Below are 26,929 nucleotides of genomic sequence, written 5' to 3'. Positions count from 1 at the left end.
CTCAACTCAATCCTTTTTGTGCATCAAGCTTAAGCCGAAGTGGACGGGTATCATCGTGCTGTTGCATTTGAGGTGCAGAAAATTATATTGACGCACCAACACATTAAATAACATCTGCTATCCAAGGATTTTAATGATTATTTATGGATGTGGGACAGAAATGGTGGGTAGACTCGTTATGTGGTACCACGCAAGAAGATCGTGTTAATTGTGGACCCATTTCGAAAGTCAACCCCAGTTGTCCTCGTTTGCTCCTCATGTAATTCACCATTTTTTTTTCTCCTCTCATTTTCCCCATCGCGATGATATTCGTCATGTTACAGATGTCATCATCATGAGATATTTACATAGACGAATGGACCGGTGCGTCTTCCATTAAAGGCGACAGTGAAAATTTCATTCTTTTGAAGAATTCAATTGCAAAACTCGTCAAGTAATCATATATGGAGACGACCTGTCCACCGCATTGCGTTTCAAAAATACGGGTTTTATCCCCCCGAAAGAGCCAAAATTGACGAGAGATAAAAATAAAGTATCAGGTGCACAAGAAATTTCGTAATTCACTTAATTCGTAACTCAAGAACAAATTTCGCAATAGCAACTTTTTCTTGCTTTTATTATCCTTTCAACGGTGAAGTAGAATTACACTTGTATCTCAAGACTTACTTGTATTAGGAGTTGAATAGTTTTTATTTTATTTTTATATTTTTCAGTCTATGCCACTAATTTTTCAATGTTTGCGGAGAGTGCAAACACGCCCATGCATTGAGGTCGACTATTAAATTATTATAACTTCCATTTGCCCTCCCTTGAATGAAACTAGCACACAAATGCCATTGGTGTGAACTTTCAGAACGAAAGGATTGTGAATTTTGTTGTATCAAGTTTTATGTGTGTAGGTCATAATATAATACCTACACGATTACGGTTAAGTGAGGTATGAGGGTTTTAAAAGCGCATTCCTGTTATCTTTTTATACATCAAAAACCTGCTTCTCATTCGTGATTGTAAATTTATGTGAGAGCAGACAATTGTATTTCGAAAAATTCCCCAAACAATTTGCCATTATACGAAAAGCGAGTGATCTCTCAATAAAAATAATCGATCACTGCATAGTTTTCCCAGATTATTTGGCCGCCCAATTTGCCTCGATTCAGCAGTTTCATCTGACACTTGATTATCCCCCCAAGACCACAAAGTGCTGATAATTTGGCCGTAGGAAGTTGTTGATGAATGGAAACAGGAGAAAAAAAAATAATAATAAAATAGAAATGAGAAAGAGTGGTGAGATCATCTAGGAAGCTAGAACAAGTTTTCTCTCAATCTCCCGTCAACTTATCCCCTTTAGGCAAATTCGCACGGGAGAAGCTTTCAGCGTGGGCGCCACCATTGCTCTCATGGAGGTGTACAGAATACACCCCAAGGCGGTTTTATCCAAGTTTAACCAGAGCCTCGCCCAGACAAAACCACAGAGACAAAACCAGAATGATGATAGCTGACTTGAAGGAAGTGGCGGTGAGGAGGATGCGGAGGGGGGGGGCTGTGTTTACAGTTAGCGAGATGACGTAATCGGCAAAATGATACCACAGAAGGCACTTTACTAGGACATGGCAAAGGACAAGCTACCGAAAAATGCTATTCAAATGAGGGCCCAGTCAGGGCGGGATATCCTGGCCCGAAAGGAACACGACAATTGGTCTCATAATTTACAGTAGATTTGAAAAATAATGATTTTACCTGTTCGATGTCGTAGTCAAGATCTCTGGCACTTTTGGCACTTCTCAATCGATCACCACGATACTCCTTGTATCTCTGGGTGACCTCATCATCGGTGAGAGCAGCAGTTCCACCACTGCTACTGCCATCCGCATCACCAGGACGTCTCTTGATTTTACTTTTCTCCTCCTTAACTTTCTTCTCTTTCTTCCCGAACAACTGTCGCACTTTACTCATTGTACCGCTCTTCTTCGTCACCTTCTTCTCATACTTCTTGTCGTTGACCCCTGACGGAGGTTTCGAGGTCACCTTGTTGCTGAACGTGTACTTGTCATACCTGCGTTTCTCCAACGGTGTCAAGTTCATGTTTCGATCCGTATGCTTTCGTTCATGCTTGATGAACTGAAGTGTAACGAAGCCCTCGTCCTCCGACTCCAAAGGCTCCCGACGATCTGCTTCATGAGAGTCCCTCCGGTAGTCATTTTCAATACCGGAGTCAGCGAGGCGATCCTTTCTGTCAGGATCTGTTAGTCCCGTCTCTCTGTGCCTTGACTCGTGTCTCTCTCTTCTGACTTTGCTCTCGTGAAATACCCGAGGTGTCATCTCAGGGCTCTCGTCGAATGTCTCAAGACGTGTCTGATGGAGCCGCGTCTTTCCACCCCTTGGGCTCTCCCGGGCTGACTCCGAGTCGTCCAGGTAATCTATCCGATTTCTCGATGCCCTCAGTGGAATAGAACGCTCTTCCGGGATCTTGCGATGCTCTTTTCGAACACTTCTCGATGTCTCCTCAGTACGATAACGCACCTCACGACGATGAACAGATTCCCGGCCTCCAGTTGCGTCTGAATCGTATCTGCTGGAGTTGTAACCACGCTCTGAGTCATTCCGCATGCGAGATGGCGGCGAACCATCATAACTTCCGTTGTATCTCTTTCTTATCTGAGTTGTACGGCGATTCTCCTCGTCGTAGTAGCCATTTGTCTCCAAGTGGCTGTTGGTCATCTGGGATATGTCGGTATCGTAATCATCATTGTGTCTACCATCGCGTACGTCGTTTCGATAAGATGGCCGGCCGTTGGCACAACGAAAGTCACGTGTGTTCACGTAGTCACTGTCCAACCGTAGATTCTCGTGGGATCTTGTTATGTACTCAGACCTCGGCAGACTCTTCTCAACGACCTCGTCCAACCGTTGACTTGACTTACTGATGCCCCGGATTGTCTCCAGATTCTTTCGCATCTTGGGAACATAGAGGTCACGCCTGCGAGAGACATTGCGCGGTTCCCGATCCAGAAAGTCTTCGCTCTTTGAAAATTCACGATTCTCCACAAATCTATTGACAGTCACTGGTGCTTTGACATAGGATATCTTGTTGCCGAGAGTTTCGAAGCGCTCCTCAGGGCTCGTTCGACTTTTATCACTCATGAAGGGCTTGAACTCCCCCTCGTTGTAGTCATCGTGCAATTTCGTTTCGATAATGTACTTGTCGCCATGTTTGTCCGTTCTCGTTTCGACTTTGTACCCATTGGCGCGGACTGCTTTGGCATCCGCGTAATTCGGTGGAATCTTGTTGGTAATTTTCTTCTCAAAGCCAAATACCTTGCCATTGTCCTCTCGCAGTTCCTTCTCAAATATGTACTTCTCACCATTGCTGTTTGTCCTCGTCTCCGATATGTATGTCTCGGAGTAGCGTTTCGGTGATGAGACCCGATCAGGAGTGACCGGAGAAGGAACAATTGGCTTATCGATTATCTCGTGCTCGGTCTTCCTGAAAATTCCATTGCTCTTACCCGAGAACGGATCCTCATTCAATAATCTAGACTTCATTCTCGATTCAAGAAGATCCCTTCGAGCACTCAGTTCACTGGTTTTACTCGTTATTCCACCGACATTTCGATTGGTATCCTCCTGAACAAATATTTTCGAGGTGTATCTGTCAGGCTTGTCATAACGATTATCAAAGCCATTGATCTCATTGTTCCTACGTGACTCGTTGTAGAAAGCATTGTAACCAGAAAGCCCTCGGTAATCCTTCTCAGCTGGGCTATTCTCCCTCGATGAGTCTTTACGATCCAATCCAAGTCCCTCATCACTGTCCGAGTGACTTCTCTGCGGTCTCTTTTTATCGGAAATCGTGATGTTCGTCTGTACCGCGGGTTGTGTTATATCATCATTGGGTCTTGTATAGGAGAAAGGTCGATTATTATTGTGTCCAAAACCAGGACCAGGTGTCACCATTGTGCTGGTCAAGCGTGGTGGTGGTGAGCGATCATTCGACAATCTGTGAATCATTTTACGTATCGTTGAACCTGTATCACGACTATCGTATCTACTACTGTGTGGCATATCCCCAGTATCGTCAACCTCGTCTCTCTCACCTTCAGTTTTAATCTTAACAATGTGCTCACGTGGCTTAACAACACCGGTAAAATCAAAGGGTTTGTCAATCTGCGGTGATACCTCAATTATCGGTGACAATTGTTTTTTAATTCTCGATGATGGGGTAGGTGATGATGTATCACACGTCTCGTTATCACTACCACTTCTCTTACGTCTTATCTTTTCACCATCAGACGTACCAACGTCACTGACACTTCTCTTAACAGTTACATTACGTTTGCGCTCCAACTTGGGTGAGAATAATTTAGCCAGTGGGCTCTTGTGTTTCTGAGCACTGGCATCGCTCACACTTCTGTCTAATTTTTTCTTACGTTTTGTTGTTGGTGATTCACTGATAATCTCACTGTTACGCTGATCGGTGGGTGATATATCACCGCGTTTCTTGGTACCACGTCTCGCTGGTAATGTATTAAATTTACCTGGTAATCGTCTATTGTCACGTGCAACGCAGTTCAGACTTCCAACTTGATGAAGTACAAGGGCAGCTTCTTGGGCGAGCTCCTCTTTGCTTCTTGTACCGATGCTCTCCTTGTGAACTGGTGTGGGCATCAACCTGCCTTCACCATCACCAGCGAGGGCTGATGTCACACGCGGCACTCCACGCCCTGAAAGCAATTCGATATCGTTAAGCAATTGGACAATTATCGGTGAATTTAATTGGACCTTTTAGGATTCATTAATGCCGTTGAATCAATAGAGGCAATTAAATCGTGGCCATTTTTTTAATGCCCTCGTGAATGCAGGAAACGGTAGCAGCAGGTAGCTTGCAGCAATTAGCACTGATAGCAGGTCTAGTTGAATTTATAATGACGTTATTTTTCCACTGGAATAACCGTGCACTTATTCACAAATAAAATGTTTCAAAATGAGGGTAGGGAATGTGGGGAAAGCGTGACCTTTCGCGCGAGACAAGAAACGGATAGTAACCGGCCGGTTTCTGACCTCGATCGATACATCGACTCGAGAGTTTATTCTGAATGAGAGAATTCAGGGGTCCCGGGGTAGTCTTGCGGAAGTGCTTTTTCGGTTGATTGGAAAATTGTTAATGAAATGGCGAGGGAGATAATTTGTTGACGAGTGAAATACAGGGGGAGAAGTGACGGATTTATGGTAGCTAGGCGGGTCGGGATGTCTGCGTAGTAGATCTAGGGTCATCGGGGAAGACCTTCGAGATTGCAGACGATCGAACGTGTGTTGCTAATCTCTTCCTATTTCAGGGAAATAAAAATTCCAGCTGCTTGGGATCTGATGATTATTAAAGGTGAATGGAATTCCAGTGGATGGAGCATTGCGGGGGGTAATTATTGAATAAATTTTTAGGGAAGTTTGAGAGATTGATATCACCTGCGCTGGGGAATTTTTAGAGCACGTGCCGATAAATATCTACGTTTGATCAGTTGGGGTTTTTTAATAGAGGCCTTTTTACGCTGTGTCCTTGGGTGGGTAATGCGCAATTGCTCAACGTCATTGGAATGCAACAAGTGACAAGTGGTAGCACGTCGAGAGAAGGGTGGGGATTAGAGATATACATCTTCACTGATTTTTTTAACCGGGAAGTTGGTATTTATTGATAGATAGATTTTTTTGGAAATTGGCGAATTCATGGAGTTGAAACTCGTGCGAAATCAAAATAAAAAATACAAATATCTCGGAAAATTTAAATTATTGGCCCAACGTTAATATATTTCAGTGAGTAATTTTCTTGTCAGTTGTAGGCGACAATTTTTATTTGACTTCTTTAATGTTCATTAACCTTCGTAGGTTTCCCACACCCGGCCAATTCATCCCGGGCTAATCCCCCGGTGATCGTAAAGACCCCTAACGAGCGGACATACTTCATGGGACCAGTTATTTCGCACTGCTAAGGAATTACGTGGAAATTAATAATAATCCTCTCTCGTCCTGGTGGGAGAAATGCCGGAGATATTCTCAATGCTTAAGCCGGGTTTCTATGAAGCAATCAACTGACAATTGGTGTGTTCCATTTTTATGAAATATTTTCAGCTCCGGGTGTTGGATTTTTATTATCACTTTCGCTATTTTATTTGCACGAGAGTAAAAGGCAAGGGATTAATGTTAAAAGGAGACCTAGGCCTCTGAAGGACTGGGGTATTTACGAGTTTGGATTGGGAATGGGGGCGGATTATATTAATGATGAATATAATAAATGGAAATAGTCAGGTTTGGATGATTTAGGGGGTTGGAGATCTTGATCCAGGTGGGAAGTTTGGATTGGGTTGAGGGTGCCTGATCGGATTTGTGGGCTGGTTAGTAGGGCTTAGCTGGTGGACCGTGTCCGAGTGATGCTGATACTCGGCGACACGAGCCACGAGGTTGTACATGATTGTTTTTTTTTTCAACGTCTATTTGAATACCTAATTTACATGTCGGATACGTTGATTGAGTTGTCTCAAGGATTTACAGGAGTCGGACACTAGATCCCAGCGATTCATTGTTTTATCGGAATTACTTTGTGCACTGAGTGGCATAATTAGATGCAGAGAGGACCGACTGCTTAGATAGCGTCTTTGAAATACTTGTAATAATGATTTTTCGAGGACCCTCGAGGGCGGGGAGACATAAACTTGCAGGAAATGCTTGTGATAATTGACGGGAGTAATTACGAGTATTTGAAGCAGAATAAATTCGCTGAGAAAAATATTTTTCATATTCAATTCAACTTGACCTCACACGTAATCCATCTTCATGTAGGAATTGTACAACTCCATGCTTTTTTCACTTCCGTCAAGATTACCAGCAGTTCCTGTGCGCTAATGCTTCCGCGTGCGATCGATATCGTATCGTAATCTGTTGTAAATAAATTTTTAACTAAATAGATTCTCTGTAAGGAGGACATTTCTAAATCTTGAATTTACTGTGTGCATTTGTCGTCTCCATTAGCAGCGAAGTAACACTCCTTTCAAATCTCTTGAAAGGGATTTCAGGTACCAATGGGACATGAGAATACGAGAAATGTTGACACTGACCCCGTCGAAATAGTAGAAATTTGCGATAAATATTAGCATCACAACTGCAGGTTTGAAAACTACTTATGTCATTTTTATTTTGTGACAAAACGTCTGGAAATTACATCATCCGCGTTGCGTAATGATAGACGAGGCTCACACGAATGCAGCGGTAATGTCACCTTGCGGTGTTACCCGAGTAAATGAGAAAAACATCGCAGGTGACTAGCGCCAGACACTCGATGAGGAGAAAAAAAAATCCTGACAATTGAATGAAATTGAACTGTCGTTGATTGAATTAATTATTAATAATTTAATGGGATTTGTTACGTAACTGAATGCCGCTGAGTCTTCCACGCAAGCACATCCAATCCCCTAGTACGAGCCCCACACAATCAGCATGACTGTTCTGGTTATTGAATTAGAGAAAGTTATCAATGATCTCCTTAATTTTCCTTTTTTTTTATCTTTTTCAATCTCATTCTCATTAAAGTAAAGTGAGTTATTAATGAGGAGGTTTGTATTGAGTGGAGCTAGTAGTGAAAGAGGCTGCCTGAGGATAATTATATTTTTCAACCATGTTAGTAAAATTTTTATTAATTTTTTTAGACCAATATCTCGGATCATTCATTTAGTACGGTTATACAGTAAATATCTCTAGAACTATTGAGTCTATTAAAAATGCAATGAAATATTTTTTGTAGATAATTAAATTTTACAGATAATATATGCAGACAATTTTTTGCTGAACCCGGGAATTCTCGTATTTTTTAGTAAAAAAATTCCTACTGAAAGAGAGAAATTCTGAGGAATTATTGGCACAATTTGCCATTGTCATGACGATTAATCAAGCAGCCTCGCATCAGGGATAAAATCACAATTTGATTCGTGAAACGATTGTGATTGCGTGAAATTAAGACTCACCGATCCTCTTGACGTGGACGTCTCGATTGAAGGAGACACTTCTCTCAGCGGGCTTCAGCCCGGTTGAGGTACCCGAGGTATCCCCAAAATTAGCGGTATCAACAATATTGGGGCCACTATCTTCCACACCAGTGCCAGCCGAATCCAGTTCGACCATGATAAATGACTAAATTCACTTCATTCTAGTTTCAACAATACATTATCAACTTCCTTGCCTTGGAATTTCACCTGTAAGCCAAGCAAAAAGCTCCACCTCATCATCATTCTTCATAACAAAGATCTGATCATTTTTTTTTCAACGCAATGAAAAATAATGAGATGAGGTTAATGTGGTAGATTACGGGGGCTTAAGTGCGATGCAGATCCGCTGATTTTCCTTCGTTACTTTCGGGGAAAATAACGAGGAGAAGAAGCGGTCAAGGCTGAGTTAATTGATGGAGATGATGCCTATCTAATCGGTGACATAAATCCTGTCAATCGAAGTTAAGTAAACGATTTGATTGCATTAGGGCTTATCGCTTGGTTGACGATCATTAAAATTCCCTGTAAAAGTAGCTAAAAACTTGAATAAAATAATCTATTCGTTGGAAACACGATAACAGCGAAGAATTAGCGACTTCTCCACATGACGAGAGAAGACTTGGTGCCAATCGCTTTGGTACTGCGTTAAAAATATTTCCAGTGAATTTTAGCGTTGAATATTCACCGCGAGAGGAAAATAACATCTGTTAATTTCGACAAAAATACTGAAATACTGGAGTCCAATAATTCCCCCGTAAAGACAAAATTCCCTTTGAGATAAGGGCCCCTCTGTCTTCGTAAAAAATCTCACAACCCTCAGATACTTTTCCCCAACAATAATCCGACACCATAAAATAAATCAAACGATTAATCTCATCACAATTAACCGAAAAATTCAAATTTCTTCTCCGTCAACGGTTCCCTTTCCATCTGACCACCACCGCCCTAACCCCTAGACCTATTTCCACCCCTCAACTATCCCACTCAATCCCAACACCCCCAATTCAATCCACACATCAAGTTCCTCCCATTAACCCCACAATCAAGTCCTCCCTTCCTCCTCCATAAAATTTCAAAAATCCCCAAAAATTTATGAGGCGCCGTGCGTCGTCCGTCGGACCTTAACGAGGCGAAGAAACACGAAACACCAACTCTCCCTTTCCCCCTCTCGCCCACTCATTATTTATTTCCCCCTTCCCCCTCAACTCTTTGTGGCAACTTCTCGCAGAAATAAAAATTAAAATGCGAGAAACGTTTTTCCCCCGCCCCGTCTGGTCCGACCTCACGGGGTCACGCCCTTGAAGACAAAACGGGGTTGACCTGGGCGACATCTCGCAAGGTGATCGAGGAAGAAGAATGAGTGGAGAGAGAGGACAATAATAATAATAATAATAATAATAATAATAATAATAATAAAGCATACGAAAAGCCACACACGATAGAGGCGCGCGCGTGCCTCAACTCCCTCGTTATTCAACCGCTTTATTAAACCCTTACTGCCCCCTCCCCACCCCACCCCCCCTCCCTATCTCTGCGCCCCATACGTCGTGTGTGAAACAAAGTAAAAACAAGTGTGATTATACCGCTGGTTTTTATCATGGTTATCGCTTCAATCCAAAACAACGAAAGTAACGTGTGAACATACGCGTGTAAGAATTTTTTTACTCGTGAGATTTTTGTAATTTTTTTTTCTTTTTGTCTCATTTTTCTCACAATCCTGAGGATTTCTCTGTCTTGTGCCTTTGTTAACGGCCTTCTGCGAAGAGCAGTGACGCTGGTAAGGGTGGGAGAGGGAGGAGGGGGACTATCTCGACGTTGTTGTTGCTCGTGGAAATAATCCACGGGATTGAGATAGCTCAGTGAAGAGTGAGTGGAGTTTGTGTCTTTTCTCCCTATTTGGTGTGGATCGAAGAGAGAGAGAGGGAGAGAGAGCAAGGACTTTACTACGACGATCAGGGGGGAGATACTTGTCCTCCTGGCCTGGTACCTTCGGTGTCATGAGAAGGGGAGGATTTTGGAGTTTTTTAGGCGGCTGCAGGAGGCCTGAGGAGGTGTGGGAGAGAAGGGGGGGGGGAAATGGGTTTGGAAGCGTTGTGTGTCGGGTTTTTGGGAAATTTTTGGGGGATAATATTGGGGCGTGAAGGAGAGGGACAAATGAAGACACTTGAAATTTAGAACTGAATAATGAAATGGCGCTGTGGCTCAAGATAAAGAATAACATGGCCGTCTGACATTTATGAACTACATCCTCTGCATGATGTCATAGAAATGAGAACACTAAGGACAAGTTTATAAATAATCTTGCGGTAGTTATTACACATCATCAGGGGACAATTTTATAAATAAGGCTGATTATGACAGTTTGATGATAATGTAATAAAGATTTAAGTCGTCAAATTTTGTTAATTATGGCAATTCTACTAATTAAACCTCGATTACGTTCTTGACAGTTCTCTTAAATTTTCAATTATAAAAAACTTTCGTTATAATTGACTCAACCTTAATGAAAAAGAAATTCATTGAAAAATCCATGATTGAGTATTAAAAATGACGACTGTAATAGCACAATTCAATTATCCCCAAAGTACCATATTCACCCGACATTAATGACCTTCATTTTTTAGGCTTCTGTATAACTTAACGAAATTGAGAACTGCAAGAAGTAAATTTGGACATCAATATAATCCCTCCAGCGAGAACTAATGAAACTCGTTTTTTGCCTCGTTAACCATCATCCTCGAGTAGATGTGCAAATATCTCCAGCTACTAGCCCATCCCGACAAGAATTGATACTCGTTTCGGTTGAATTTTACAGTTAATACCCGACGTGCAATATTAACCTGAAACTTGAATAAATTCGAGCCAACTTTTCCCCTTCCTCGTACCCCAGCACTATTCTTCGATAACTTATTCACTCATTTCTTTCTCCATCTGCAATTCCTATAAATACTTCCAACTCCCTTCTGTATCTTTCCCTCAATTAGCGAGCAACATTTTTCGCGGTTTTTTTAACTTCTTCGTAGGAGTAAAAAAGACATTTCTGGGGAACTAGTGAGACGAGCCGATTCCAATGTCCATTAGTAGGCACTCGAGCGTTCTTCCGTGAATTGGCAATAATCATTGATAATCATTGACGTGATGTAATCAAACTTTAATCTACTGGTGAATATAATTTGCATTAAATGACAGATGAGGAGAAATTGAATGGCCAAGAATTGATCTTTGCATTAAAATATTTGGAATGTAATTGAGAAGCATTTGTTGTATTCGGAATTTTACAATATCAGCTGCAAAAGATTTTGAAAACAAATTTCTTTCAATTAAAAATGAACTCAAATGATTAATGATTTGGAAATAAGGGGGTGAATATTATTTAGAATTGCATAAATTGCAAAAATATTTATTTCGAATTTTTTGCTTTCTTGGTTTTCCTTCTCTTTATTTGTCAACAGTCAACGAATCTTGGTTAATAAATAATTCCATTGGGGCATGAAAAAAATCCAAAGGGATTCTCGGAGAATGCGAAAAAACTCAGAAGAATCTCCTCAAATCTGTTGACGCATTTCATATTTTTTTATTCCTCTCCCCCCGAACGTAACACGATGAGAAAAGCGTTCTTTAGTTGCACACGCGCGAAGATTCACGTGCGGACGTCAAGCCAAGCCGACGATCTTCATCACGGATCTTGGTGGCCGGAGGGCAGAATAAATAAAAGGGACGCCTGAGCGCGAGTAGACCAAGAGTAGATTGTGGTTTGTTGCCGGTTTTGCGATACAGGGGGATGGAAACAAAGAAATTAAAGGGAAATATTACTGACACGAGTGACTATTTCATTCTATTCCACCAGTACCAGTGCAACACCATTGATTCCCCGAAATTCGCAGAGCCTCGCTAAATCCCAAAATGATGATGAACAACAAAAGCCCAAAATTTCATGAACCCAAAAAAAAATCGTACGAATTTTACCTTAAAAAATGGCAAAAAAATCCACAAAAATTCAAAATCCAAGAACACAGTCCCACAAACACTTAAAAAAACTCCACAATAATCACATAAAAAAATTTATTTAAATCATCGATTACCAATAGGTGAATCGGTCGTTTGAAAATCGACTCCTCGAGAGATCGCAAATTCACGGTAAAGTCTCAACTGCACTCGGATCGAGAGAAATTCTTGGCAACTCTTCAGGAGCAAACGCGGCGCAGCACAGCCGCCCGCCGAACAACTAATAAAACCCAGGGGGGACCCCAGGTTGTGGCTCTGCGTAGGCCGGAACGCAGAGCAGTTACTACTCCTTCCACATCGGCCACTTGGTTGTAGCGCCTTCTCCCAGCCCTCGCCCCACCAACCGCCCGCTCTGGAGCATTATTTCCCCCTTTCCCATTCGGTTTTTCAGGACTGTACACTTTACTCGTAGATGTTGCACAGGACAGAATGGAGCTGAACAGGAGAGGCACTGGGATCCGGTCTGTGTCTGTCCAGTGACTGGACCCCTCCACTTACCGGTCTGTATCTACTTGCTGTGAGAGCTCTCGATAGTTCTGGCTTTTCAGACGGACCACTTCGAAATCCCCAGGATGGTCGGTGACTAGGCCAATAGCAGGACTCGGGTCACTACCAGGACGATTTCACCGTTTATTAAATATGTTATAAATGATGGCACTAAACGCACAGGAATTATTTGAATTATAGGCCGAGGAGGAATACGAAAAAACTTTCTTCAAATAATCACTGATAGAGTAATAAAATTATTTAAAAATATTACTCTTAATGATGTCATCAATTGTGGGTAATTTTCTAAAAAAATATTAACATTCCAGACAGAGGAAGGATATTTCGGATGTCCAGTGGTGTATGGTGTGCGCTGAGATTTGATAAATTAAAAAATTATTTGAGATGTCGTTTATTTAGAGTCACTGCCGATTTATTTTTCAGGCCCCATCGCCAGGTGCGACTAATGAATCCGCTCAATTGGTAATTATAAATATCTCCATGAGAATCCTCATCACAGCTCTCCAGAAAAACAATCCTCATAGAAAGTTCTGTATTCATCAAATTAAAAGATATTTATCGGAGCGAAAGTGACGTGAAATCGGTTGAAATTCTCCCGTACATGAGAACTCGATTCCCAAATGTCAATCACCAATCACAACACACCGTGTCAAATCATTCAGTAATGAGCTGATAATTTTTTTATGCCCCAGGGATTTCATGAATCCATCGGCGGTTGTTACGCGAAACGGAACAATTTGTCGATCGATACCGATCGAACCCACAGGGCAAAATGATTAATGACGGATTGAATCTGCCAATAATTCGGGAGTTGAGAAAATCACCGAATTTATCATTTTTTCCCCCGGAGGAATTGTCAGGAAGTGGGAGGGTTTTGTGAACTCGTCAATGTCAGGACACTTAATTTTTTATCAATGGTCGGTTAATTTTGACAGGAGGTGTATAGAGGCAATTAACTTCCCTCGGATGAGTAGCGAAAATTACCAAATTTAATCGGTAATTTTGAATCTTTTGTTATCTTTTTTTATTACGTTAAAAGCTTTCTGTAGAATACGTAACATCACAGGTTCTCGAAAATGACACGTGATTCGTGGGTGATTATGACACCTCACATTATTTAATACTTTTTTATTAATGAAACGTATCATAATCTGGGAAATAATGGGTCTGCACGATGTGTGAATAAAATCGATATTCTCAGCACTAATTAATCGCGTATAATAATCGGTTGTATGAAATGACTAATTATATATCTATTGGTCGAGAGGAGGGGGGGCACGTTTTTTTGCACCTTCCTCATCTTCTCGGACACAATTAAGTGTTCGCACTAATACATAATGAAAAAAAATCCACAAATAACAAAAGAATTACACCACCGAATCGGGCAAAAACCCCCAAATTCCTAAAAAATTACCCGACAAATTAAACTACAAAATTTGACGTTCCTAAATCCTCTCATCTTCCCTAATGAATCCATTAATAATTAATGGTCCCAAACTAATTAACCACTGATTCTATAATCACCAAGTTTTCAGTCAAAAAATAATAATCATTTTCCCTCGATCTGACGGAATACTTTATTCAGAAATAAAGTGTTTAATGTTAACTACCCCATTGCCCTCAGTCGGCTGAATGATACCCTCTTTTATAGACTGTAATGAGTGTCTTAAACTCTCCTTAATTCCTCCACCATGAAATGTTTTCCTCAATTCAATCCCGGACAATTTCAACTACCCATGTTTATCTGACTGTTACAATGTTCCGTAATTGCCCCCGCACAGCGAATGAAGATGATGCTGTATGTGTCCATTCGCATCTCCACACTTCCATTTAATCCAGGAAAAAGTAATAGCAAAAACTTTTAAATTGTAATGTTACAATTTAACCAGTTCCCCTTTAAACTCCCATGAAAACGTCATGTAACCGATCTCCATTTGGACAAATGGCTGGCTTGCTATGAGGAATTTTATGTTCCCATGCCCGAAGGGGTAGAATGAGTAGGGGGGGGTGGGGAAGGGGTGAGGGTACACATGCGCTTTGTAAACGAAATGAAGAAAGGAGAATTGGTTTGAAGAGAGAAAAAAAAAATTGCTGTGAGAAGGGGAGGGAAAAAAAAAACCACTCGCGCGGAGGGGGGGTGGGAGGGGGGGGGACGGGGAGGAGAGGGAGGGGGTTGGAGAAGAAACACGAGAGATTTTTATGAAAGTGGCATTTACATTCTTGGCGTGGGCTTCCAGGGAAGAGAGCATGGGACTTCTCGCCCGCGTCCTTCGCGCACACGTACACGCGTCCTTGACTCCTTGGGTACTTTGAAAACGACAGGCGGGATATTGGCGCAGTTGTACGGACGGTAAAGAGCAGAGGGCCGTCGAATGTTTCGAATACCCGGAGGTCCAACCCCCGACGTGACAGATGGGGAATCTTCACTGGTGTACGACGACTACAGGAGATGTTGTGGATGAGCTGTAAATGAGGGGATTGATCTGCCAGTGGACAGATCGAAGAGTTCGATCGATGTTGCCCAATAAATTCAGGTGATTTTGTTTTTTTTTCTAGTCGATTGAAAATAAAATGTTATGTTGCAGTGGAAGTAGCGGCACTGGCCCCGGAAGGGGCTGGTAATTTTCACTGAATTTACCGTGACATAAATCGAAAATCAGAATATCAATAAATCCACGTAAATCGATCAATGATCCCTTATAATTTTAAATCCAACTTAATTGAATCATTTTAATAACAGATGTGAGGCAATAAACTCCCACTGAGACACATACTGACATGATATTGAAATACTATTTGAAGAAACCCACAGCGATGCAAAGATGTACGAGGCAGGTGGAAATAAACATTGGTATAACCCTCTGGACCCCCACCAACCCCCTGCAACCAACCACGTGAAAAGGATAAATAGATTTCTCCACGCGAGCCAATGTTATTTATAGTTGGGACTGGGGAATAGCACCCGCGAGGGTTTTTCGATGGAAGCATCCACGCGATACCTAGTAGTAGATTAATTTATGATAGAAACCCAGGGCAAATTCACTACCGAACGAATCCGGAGGGGGTAGCTAATTTCTAGATGGAGCGGTGGGAGAGGGGGATATTTTTTTAGTCTACTTGCAAAGCTCTAGGTTTTTAGTCCGGTTGTGTGAGGAGTTTAATACCTCCCTCGAGCTCTCTCCATTCATCAAAACGATCGATTCGCTTGGGTCGGCAGATTCCTACCGAGAACGCCTCTCAGGAAGGAGGACTCCGGGTGAAATTGTTTGTGGGATTTTTTTCCCGGAAATCGATGGGATGGAATTAATTTGTGGGTTTTGGTGGATCCATTTGAGCGATGACAGAAGTTATTATAAAAATATTTCGTGTTTAAAATTTTTTTTATCAAATTGAATAATTAATTACACTTCATTAGTGAATATGCGTGTGTGGCACGCACCCTCGTGCAGTGAAAGAAATTATGAGGATGAAAATTGAGGCTCTTTTTGGCTTCCGGGCGGAAGGGTAATAATTCCTGGCCGCGATAGACTCAAAACGGAAATTTAGTCAGTGTAGTAGTGTTGGGTGCGAATGAATTGGAAAAAGAGATAATAAGCAAATAAACATTGTATGGGACACGTGTCGCAGTTCATGACACCATCAAATGCAAGAGGACACCGTAGGAGTCACCGATAAATCACTCCACCAACCGCTCCACCTCGCTGATGCAGTTGAGGGGTTGGGTGACAACGCGATTGAATTATGGAAAACGTGAGCCCTCGATGATATCACCGTTAAGTGACCAATGTACCATTGATTTTCATACACATGAAACACATGTGACCAAGTCAAGTTATACGGAAATATTTTTCAAACTTATCGTACTGTTTAAATTCTCATATACCATTACTCAATGATGCATGGACATTCTCTATTCACTTCAGTGTATACAAACAGCTACCGTGATCACGTTTGAGGATGTTTAGACAACTCCCACGATTGTCATGACTGGGGTACGATACATCGTGTTTGTCTCACGGTCTTACAAAACGGAAAATGTACCGAAATGAAAAAAATCCTAGAAAAATGGCAGGAGATTTTTATTTTTACCTCCGATGGAAAATCATAAATTATGGACTTTAATCGATTTTATGTATTACTCATGTGATTTTTTTTCTCTGATTAAATATTCATTTTTCAAAAGTTGTTTAATAAAATCAGCAAAGTAGTCCATCCATGAGACATGCGAGAGGGGGTTGATTTCGGTGAAACGAACGAGGACGACACCGATAAAATCAGAAGCACCCCTCCCTGAAAATCGTTAAAGCCCTTGTCCCCAGACTGACTCGTCCACTCATGAGACACATTACCAGTGCCTTTTCCACCAACCGTTTCGCCATTGGAATCGGCACAATGAGGCACTGGAGGCGTCATAAAGGGCTCTGTGTAGTTATTAGAGGTTATGACGGCGGTAATATCTCACTCAGCAGGCCTCTCTGTAATGTTATGGCCGAACCACCGGGGTCCGCCTATATAAACCGTCTTGCTACGTCCTTGTATGAACCATGAATACTCTTAACATCGTCTAATGTTCATCCTTTTCCCGCAATTTCATCAATTTTTTTTCCAGAATTTCCAAGTTTCAGGTAAGTGGGCAATTGGAATTTACATCTTATTCCAGCGCGCTATATTTTCCCGAGGATTTTAATGCAAAAATGTGATTCGCAAAATATCCTTTAATATTGAATATCCACCTCCGTAAGTAGAAAAGGTACCGCACAGGTAATCCACGTTCTAAAAATCGCATTCGCATTTTTTTTGTTGTGTCAAAATGGTCGGACGCGATTCAAAAAATTCAAAATTCAATGGCCCGCGATGAATCGCGAACGAATTAAATCCTTATCAATATCCTGCGAAATTAAATGGGTCCGTCTCCCTCCAGATACCGATGCAATGGAGTCACGCGTGCCAATGTAGCTACCGCCACCAGCAACTAATTTCCCTCCATTCTTCCTCATTAGCAATTTCGATGAGTTGCCTTCCTGTCCCATTGTGACGCACAAGTGTTTCACTGGGGCATCGTCACAGGTATTACCTTCTTCCGCGGTCGCATTAAATCCCGTCGAACGGAACCCTGGGATGCTAATCACAAGCTTCCGCACACTGTCTCGCACTGAACCCCATGATATCCAAGCGAAAAGCCGTGGAAGGAAGTTGGATTATTCAAATCTCACGTAGATTACAATCTCAATGGGCACGTCATACCCACCTCTGTGGCACAGTTCTTCGATTACTGTGTTTTTCTTACCCTCGGCAGGAATTGAACAAAAAAAAACCCACACGGAGAGAAATTTTCTTTAAAAGTTGAGGTACGGAACGACTATTAGGATAAAATTTCTGGGAATTGCCGGACGAGGAGAAAAATTGAGTGGAAATTACCGTATTCTCTGATAATTATATTTGATTTTCGGTGTTTTGACAAAATTACCGCACCGCTTAGTAAAATCTGTCGACAGTTACGAGGAAAATTACCTCGAAGTTGCGTAATTTTCCTCGAACGCCTGAATGACAGTTGCGATTAGAACAAAATACGAGTCCCAAATTTTGCCACAAGTCCAAAGAAAAATTTGGGACTTGGGACCAACCCAGTAAAATTTCCAGTATCACCATTGGATTTTTTCTCTGGTGAACGCTTTGCGTTTCTTCTCCCTACGACGAGAATTTTTCCCTGAAATTTCACTCCGCAGTCAATAAATCCGGGAATAAAGAAACGAGTGGAAAAGGAAAAATAATGAAGAAACAAGTGCAGACAATATTTGTTGAATATCGAATAAACGAGGTACTTGTTACTCTGACCGTTACACGCATGGGATTTATCGTTGAATCTGCCGTTCACTTTGGGTATGGCTCGGCCAGAGAGAATGAGGAGAAAAAAAAAATTGTTTTATGAAGAGGTGGAGGCATCATTTGCATGCACACACTGCACCAAACCTTCAACGTTGGATTTTAACCTCGTACTATGGATGTGGTAGGGGCTCTCTATGCACTGGGTATTACCTTTGCGCAACGTCCGTTTTCCTTTGACGAGAGGATCAACGTGCCCCGTGCACTGTACACTGCGTCTGTATTACATTGTGGGCTTGGCTCTTCCACTCAATCCTCCGTCTATTCAGCCCGTTATTTACATAAACGACCGCCGAACCGACACGCTTATCGAAAACGATACCTTTCGAGGCCGTTCCAGGGACGCTATATCATTAATAGTTGCATGAACTATTACTGACCGGGTGGATGTTGAGATTTTGAGGAAATTTTTTTCAAGGGAGGGCATTAGGGAACATTTGGGGAGGTTTTTTTCACGTTTCTAAACATTTTCATAACCGAAAATACCGTCAACTCAAATGTTGGTGTTACTCAACACTTCGGTAATTTACATAATTTAATGAAGGCTACGATGAGCCCGAGTAACGAACATATAAACCCAGATATCGAAAAAAATATTAGTGGCAATTACTGCGAGAAATTACACGTCTTGCAATGGGCCGGGATAATTCACTCGTATTGGATTTCCACTTTGAAAAAAAATTGAGTTTTTTATTCAAAATTTTTGTTCCCACTTCTTTTCCATTTTTGCTAAATACGAAGAATATTACTTGTAAATTTCTCCACTCCACAAAAAACAAATACCTCGAGCCTTTTATGTTCGTGCCACAAAAGAAATTTTCTCATACCTCGAGTCAAAGGAAAAGACCGAAGAGTAAATTTATTACATAATAAAATATTGTTTATCCCTTATCAGTGAATCATCTCCTCCCCCCACTGGGTGTGTTATGTGGGTTGGGTTTTGATAGCATAAAAATATACTCCAAAGAATATAACCGCCCTAGGTTTTCACAAACCCCGAGGTTTTTCGCATAAAAGACCCGAAAAAAAAAATCGAGGGAAAAAAAGTTGAACCTGAGACTCGAGATAAAAAAATTCGTTCGAGCGCGAAACACAGGTTTTAAAGTCACTGAGTTGTAAGGATATAGAGAGAGAAGGGGTTACCATGAAATTTTGATGATCCTGGGAGACAGTGGAGGACACGGTTGGGGCTTGAGGAAGAAATGAGGATTCACTGGATTCTGAAACGAGATCAAAGGCGGTAGAGGACAACAGCCGCATTGTGGCGAAGAGGGGGGGAAGGGGGAGGGTGACTCTTGCACTTTTTCTCGCGGCTCATTTAGCCCTCACCGTCACTTCGGCCTATCTCTTTCCAGCATTCAAATAAACCGCGAACTTCATTGACATTGTCATTCGAAATAATCTCGAAACTACAATGAAATGATTTTTAATAATTTACGACCGACTGCATAATCAAAATACCGAGGAAAATCGCGTTATAAAAATCATTAAATTATTCTTGTCACGAGGTGAACACAAATCTCTCATTAAATAAATTTTAAAATCTTTTTTTTTTTATTTAAAAATTTACTAACCTATCAGCAGCTTCCAGTACTCATTAAGACGTAATGCTCGACTTTCTCTAGGAGTTAGTCTGCAGTCATCACCATTGTCATTGCCTCTAGGTTACCAGTCATCATTCACGCTTCAATAACTAGGCCGATTGTAAACAGCAGTGGAACTGGATGGTTTAGAAGAAGGGATGGGCAATGGTGAGCATAGAATTGTTTTTCTTCACACTCACAAAAACAACATCGGAATATCGACCAATAATGTGCAATAATTCGTCACGTCTTCCCCTACACAAACAAGAAGAGATCAAAATTTTAAAAATATTGCAAATTAAGTTTCAATTTATCATTTTCATTCTAAACATCCAATTATGCTGATGACATCAACGACAAATTAATTAAATGACCGTAAGAATTAAATATAATCTGATAACAGTGTGGGCACGCACGCAGAGAGAAATTAATTTCTTCTAATCAACTTGACAGAAATAAAAAAATCTCACAGACTCAATAACTCTGAGTAATAATCCCCCGAATTATTTCCAGAATAACAACATTCCTGACGTCACAATTACATAATCCCTCTGAAAAACTGAAGATTAATTTCTTTTTAATCAACTCATAAACTCCCACGGAAATTATTATATTTCATTTCTGGTCGTTCAATCCACAATGTAATAGCCTGGGAATGATTATCTCACAGTAGCCGATCCTTTCATTCTTCGACACCCCTTCCCTCCATCCCCTCCCCTACCCATCACCCTACTCATAATTTTTTTCCTAGACCTGTACCAGGTACACGTCATCAACGGCGGCACTTGTTTGTTCCATCGCTGAGTACACTATTGACTGAACGTGACTAACTTATTCCACGGAAGTTTTGTATTTTCCGTTTTTGTTTTGTGGGGTTGGTTTATATGAAAATATATTGAAGTATCTCAGTCTAGGAAATGATCTAGAAAAATCTGGAAAATTTAGTCAGACGGTGCACACGCAAAAATTTAAAATTTGGGAAAAATTAAAGAGACAAATTGTTATTGGAATTTTTTCTATAAAAAATAGGATATAACGGTAAAGTTTATTAGTCTTTGAAGGATGAAGTGGTGGGATGATAAATAAATTTTCAGGATTTGAATGAAGTAAATGATCAGCACGCTCGCTCTAGTCAGACATGAGGTGAGTCCCCATGTCCTTTGGCGCTGCATTACGCCTTATCTGGAGTTCATCGCCATGCGAATTAGTCAGGCAAATGATTCCCCCACTGTTCAACGAGAGAGTCAGGGACACTCGATGAGGACTCGTTTCAATTTACTTACAACGAAGGGGGAGGGGAAGGAAATCACTCGAGTGTTATTTGAATTTATTTTAGGATCGATGAGGGTTGAGTGCTGGGGCAATGTTTACATGGGTTTCGGAGTGAATTAGAGAGTTGTAATTTCATCGATGGAGAGATTGATTGAGGAGATGAGGTGAAATCATTCTGGAGATTTAGCAAGAATCAGAGATTTTTTTCTGGGATTTTTTTATTGGAGTTTCTGGGTGCTAATGGTGACTCAAAATATTAAATTGACCGGTTTTTAGGGACTTGTGAATTTATTCAGCATCGAGAGCACGAGATTTTTGGGCCAGGATTCAGGTAGCACAGATCGGGGCATAGGATTGGTCCCTTCTAATTCAGGTATTCACATGTTGTTTACGCAATCAGAAAAATTCGATAAAAATCGCAGACACAGTACATGAAGAATTGTTTGTTAAATGTTACTTCTCGTGAAAATGCAAATTTTTCTAGGAATATTTCACCACATATTCATCAACGTTCAGGAAATAATGAAATTAAAATTAACAATTCCCTCGGATTTTTCTACGAATTTACTCATCACTTGACAGATCATTATAAGCGATCAATAGAACCGATTTTTGTTTGTGGATGGGATTTTAATATCTCTTATTTTATTCCAAATTGAGAAAATCGACTTAATTCTCAGTCCCGAATCTCAATGTTGAGTGACAGAAAAATTGCTCAAACCCTCTCGTTATTTCCTTTTTTAATGACTCGACTCATCTGAACCATGACAAATCACGTGAGATGTTGGCAGCATATCACGATTGATCATGGTAGATGTTAGAAGACCCGACAATTAGAGATAAACACGCGGAGCAGTTCCGTCGAGAATGAAGGTGGAGGCACGGAAAATGAGATAAAAAAAGAGGGAGGACTCTCAGGGTCAGGGGTTTATTCTTTTTTTTCAGTGCAAACTACCGAAGAAATTAATCTCAATTTTTTGCTTCTAATCTTGCCGAATCAAGGCATTCGTTTGCCTTCAGCGGAGGTGATAAATGTCATTAAATTATGATTGAGAAATAAATGTTTTCGAATCATTCAAAATAAATCATTATGAAATTATTGATAATTGCAAGACTTCAGTGATTGAACAGACTGAAAATCACAGAAATTCTTCAATTATTTATTTTTATTAAACGAGTGGATAATTGCGCCTACAAAATATATCAAATATCATTCCTGATCTTCACAGGAAACACTGAATATCTCAATAAAATAAAATTCCCTGACTTTTAGACAAATAGAAGTAAAAATTCTACGAAATTCAGAAATGCATTTTCCCTCCCCTTGACTGATCGATTGATTGAATTATTTTTCCTCAAAAAGCTGTTATTAAGTTCTCCCAATATACATTACTGGTACGTACACCCGGACAAATATTTCCGGATTTTTTCATCTCTGAAAAGAAAATTCCAGGGAAAATAAAATGGCGCTTGAGAATCACAAGTTTCATCGTTGAAAAATCAAAATAATACATTGAAAGGGAAAAACGTAAAAATAAAATATAATGGGGAAGTGCATAGGTAACCGGAACGCTGTGGTTTCGTGTTATTATTATCTTCGCAGGGTGGACAGGTGCCAGAGGGTACAGAAAAAGTGGCACGAGGCACCAGGGGAATGAGATAGAGAGAGAAAAAGGTAGATAGCGTCCAGCAGACAGTTGGGGATCAGGTACAGTCGATCGTTATCAGGTAAGATGCCTTTGGTTGAGAGAATGAGAGAATAAAAAGGTGGGTGGAGGTGGGTGTGGGGGGGATGGAGGGGGTATGTACCGAAGTAATCGAGGGAATTTCATACTACCTCTTGGTGGCCACCAAGTGAAGTTGCTCTCTGAGCCATTTGGCCTGTTATATACAACTGAGGAAGACAACCTGGGTTTGTACTCGCCTTCCTCTCTTCTTTGGGCGCGAGTTGGAATAAAGGGTCTCGGTAGCATAGTTGCACGCACATTCCAAGTTCACTGGAGACCTTGACTCCATGACGAAGGGCAGTGATGTTACTTTTAACCAGTGGAGGCAACAGAGACACGGGAATTTTCAACGTAAACATCTGAATTTATGCTGAGGAATTTTTAACACTGGAGAAAGCTGACTTCTGATAGAATGTCGATTGATGAATGTGGTTAACATTCTGAGGTTGATCTAGTCCATTGGGAATGGGGATTATGAAAGAGAGCGTTAATATCAAATTCTCCTGAGGTAAAAAGTCACGAGGGGAGAATTCGTTCTCAATATATTCCCACAATTTCATTCGTTTTTTTGCAGATTATAATTTATTTGATGTCATGATTTCAAGGCGATTCGACAACTGGACATGAATTATTTGTAAACGATCAAATTCAAGGTTATTTAGGACTTGGGTTGTTTTAGAAAAATCATTGGGGGAAAGAAATATCAAGGAAACGTTTGAAAATTTTTGAAAAAAATTACCCTTTGGTTCTTGACTGAGAAAAAAATATTCTTGTGAACATATGGAGATGAATTTTATTTTCGGTTGAATAAATAATATACTGGTAACAATGGAATGAACATTAATCATCAAATATTCATTTTTATTAATTTTAGGGGAGAAAGGACGTGACGATGACTCATGACAGTCTTTCATCAAACGGTAAGCGAATTGTTCTGAAAGATTTCTCTCCTTGTAGAATCGCACTCCATTTTTAGTTATTTCCTTTGTTGATTTATAATGAAATGATATGGATAATACAAGATACGAGTAATATAGACCGTCAAACACAGGGAAAAATTTTATTCTGCTCTGGAGACTGACAAGCTGCATGACGTTTACGATTCCAAACGGGTAGTGGTGGTTTTGGTGAGTGGCTTTAAAACACGATTGGCGAAGGTTGAAATAAGTAGAATGAGGATAAGAAAAAGAAGGAATTGAAATTGTAAAAAAGGCGAGAACCTGGGAGAACGGGATACCGGTGTTCCCTCGGTTTGATGTGTGTGGCGCCCACGCTTCCTGCCACTAGGGTTTTGCCCGCGCGCTAATGTCATCCAAATGTTAAATCGCGAATGTGTACCAAATTGGCGTTGCCAATATCGGGATAAAGTGAGTGGTGAGAGGTGAAGTGAACGCCTACGGCTGATTTAATAGCGTTAATGGGAATTGAAATGAAAATTATCGGGAATCATTTAGATGATATCCAGTGACACCATTGGATTCAATAAATTATGAATTGGTACTGGATGAAATTGATGCTCGGGGAAAATATTTAATATTTTGATCGCTATTTTTGGGGTCAACAGATTTTTGGAGGCCATAGGAACTTTCCTAGGAGCGCCAAACAATTCTTGTTGGACAGAGAAAATTTTTGGCGCTCACACGTGAATTTAACTCGAACGCTGCAGAAGTTTTTGACAGTAAATCAAATAAACCCATTTTACCGTACTGGGACGATAATTTTATTTCGGATTTTTTTCTGCGCGTACATTTCCGACTTTGACAGTTGAAATTGGGGTCAAAAGTATTTTATCTGTGGCATCTTTCATGATTGCATTTCCGCGGGCCGATACTGCCTCATCTAATCAGCATCCACCACTATTATTCAGTATAAATACTCGTAATCTATAATCGCCAGGAGGAATGCCATTTCTCCCACGAATAATGTCCCAAGTTTCTCCTCAACAATCGTCAACGCACCATCGTGAAAAAAAAAATTGTTAAGACACTTGTGGGACGAACTCTCTCGCTCTACATCCGTGAAAGTCCTTACCAAGTCAACGACAATGAGATCACTGCATTCAGAATGATCATGCACCAAGGTTGACATCCAATGTTAAACCCAAAAAAGAAGTACGAGATCCAAGGCAGACGAGAGAGTCAAAGGCAAAATTGAAAATGCACTCAACAGAAAGCCCACAGTCGTTTCTCAGACAGGAAAAATACTGTTCTGAATCACTCGGTACAGCCTACCTGCTGCCTTATCGAGGAAACCAGCTCCAGTCCACCTCGTCGTCGACGTTTGGTCAACGTTTTCGATTGGCCGGGCTGTTCACGAGAGTCAGACGTATAAATAGAATTTCGATCTCTCGCCAATCTGTGGAAATCTTTTATAGTTTTCCATTTTGTGGACAATTCGATCACGTTATGCAGCGGTGATCCGGTAAAAAAAGTCACCTCACATGTCACACCCTGAAACATTATCTGTTTCTCTAGTGTTACATTTGTCCTTGTGCCAACAATTCACGGCAAATGGAATTTTCTTTCTCTTTGATTAATGACCGGTGAATTACTGGGGAATAAATTGTTTGAAATTTTGCGCCTCACGGAAATTGCGGGGATTAGAAAGTTGGAGAAATTTCCGTGCGTTCGATGAATTTATATATTTGGATGGCAACTAGCGAAGTGGCTTATTTGCGTTGAATGGAGTTCATTTGAATGAAGTAGTATTCCGTGCTTTTTCTGGCATTTTTATTACCCAATTACCCAATTTTTTTAATAAGCACATTTGTTTCCATAAAGATTTTATTAGAATTTCCTTTTAATCACTGAAATATCACTCCGGATGATTGGCGGATGGAAATCCAATGTTATTTATTAAATTTCGAATTTCTCTCTCTTAACCTTTGCATTCCGTTAAAATTAAAAAAACTCTCTCTCCATCTCAACGAAGACTTTATCGCAATGAATTTATGAACACGTAATAATTTTTAATGACTGCGAAATCGCAGCAAAAGATCATCTGATTCATAAGAAATGTCCATCATTTAAATTGGAGATTTCTTGCGTTTCAACTCATGCATTTTTTTCAAACATAAAAATATTTTAAAAAATTAATTATTCACCTAAAAACTCCTCTCCAATTAATTCCTCAATCAAGAAATTTCCTTATTCATTCAAAACCAGACCACCTCTCATATTTTCTTTCCCATTCCATAAATTATATCTCCAATACACAAAAAATCATCTCCACACCAAAAAAAGGACTATCACAATGAATTTATGAACACATCATAATTTTTAATGACTGTGAAAGCTCCCCAAAGGTTCCCTGAAATTCAGACATTAGTTTACCCCCTCAATTTCCCCCACTCATGCATCCTAAATTCTCAAAAAATTTTAACAATGACGTCAAACAACTTAACTACACTATTATCCCTCCAAATTATCTCCCAGCAGATCAAATAAATTCTCTCCCACAAAGCATCTCCCCGAGAATTCTCCACAACAATAATCCAGAGATGTTGGTCCGGTTCCTCCCCGATTCTACCCAGCACGAGACAGCCCCTCCATTCCCGGAAAAATTCCCTCTCCCTCCCTCCATCACCCCACTCTTCCTCCCACCCCATTGCTAACCCCTTTTGCCCCGTAAGTATAAATATGCCCCCGAGGTTGGGATAGTTTGTGTCATATAAATATCCTCGGAGCAATAAAAATCACAAGCGGCATTCGCTTCCCTCTAATTTCCACTTTCGCAACTGTAAAAACTACAAGACTCAATCCCTTGATACATTCCACAAAACCCCAATGCTCTTGTCTATTCCAACATTCATCTGAGATATGAGTCGTTAAAACAGAACTGTCGAATCGACTGTTCGCTCCAACGTCCTTGAGACATTTATAATCCGCGGGAGGAAAAAAAAATTATAACAAAAAAAAAGCAAAGT

At 40.6% G+C, this 26,929-nt stretch overlaps 1 protein-coding gene and 1 long non-coding RNA gene across 4 annotated transcripts in view; one reads left to right on the top strand and one right to left on the bottom strand.

The window, feature by feature from the left end:
* Positions 1–12,332, bottom strand: part of Blo (bloated) — a 36,838-nt gene extending 24,506 nt beyond the window's left edge. The window contains exons 1-3 of one of the 2 annotated variants that reach the window (XM_064126908.1): positions 11,994–12,332; positions 8,007–8,234; positions 1,738–4,721 (exon numbers count right to left, since the gene is read on the bottom strand). In XM_064126908.1, the coding sequence (XP_063982978.1) occupies positions 1,738–4,721; positions 8,007–8,163 (3,141 nt within the window). In that variant the 5' untranslated portion in view covers positions 8,164–8,234; positions 11,994–12,332. The remainder of the gene's footprint in view (positions 1–1,737; positions 4,722–8,006; positions 8,235–11,993) is intronic. The other variant, XM_064126906.1, reaches the window with a different exon arrangement.
* On the top strand, positions 4,721–16,695 carry LOC135165553 (uncharacterized). Of its 2 annotated transcripts, XR_010299524.1 has the most exons (4): positions 4,721–5,413; positions 5,878–6,090; positions 14,777–15,073; positions 15,280–16,695. It is a non-coding gene; the product is annotated as an uncharacterized LOC135165553 (long non-coding RNA). The 2 variants fall into 2 exon arrangements; XR_010299523.1 differs by having other exon boundaries at positions 4,721–6,090.
* The last annotated feature ends 10,234 nt before the right edge of the window (positions 16,696–26,929 follow it).

Source organism: Diachasmimorpha longicaudata, chromosome 8 (genome assembly GCF_034640455.1).
Source record: "Diachasmimorpha longicaudata isolate KC_UGA_2023 chromosome 8, iyDiaLong2, whole genome shotgun sequence".
In the NCBI taxonomy this organism is placed as follows: Eukaryota; Metazoa; Arthropoda; class Insecta; order Hymenoptera; family Braconidae; genus Diachasmimorpha; species Diachasmimorpha longicaudata.
Note: the sequence above shows the minus strand (reverse complement) of the source record. Positions and strands in the feature narration are given on the sequence as shown.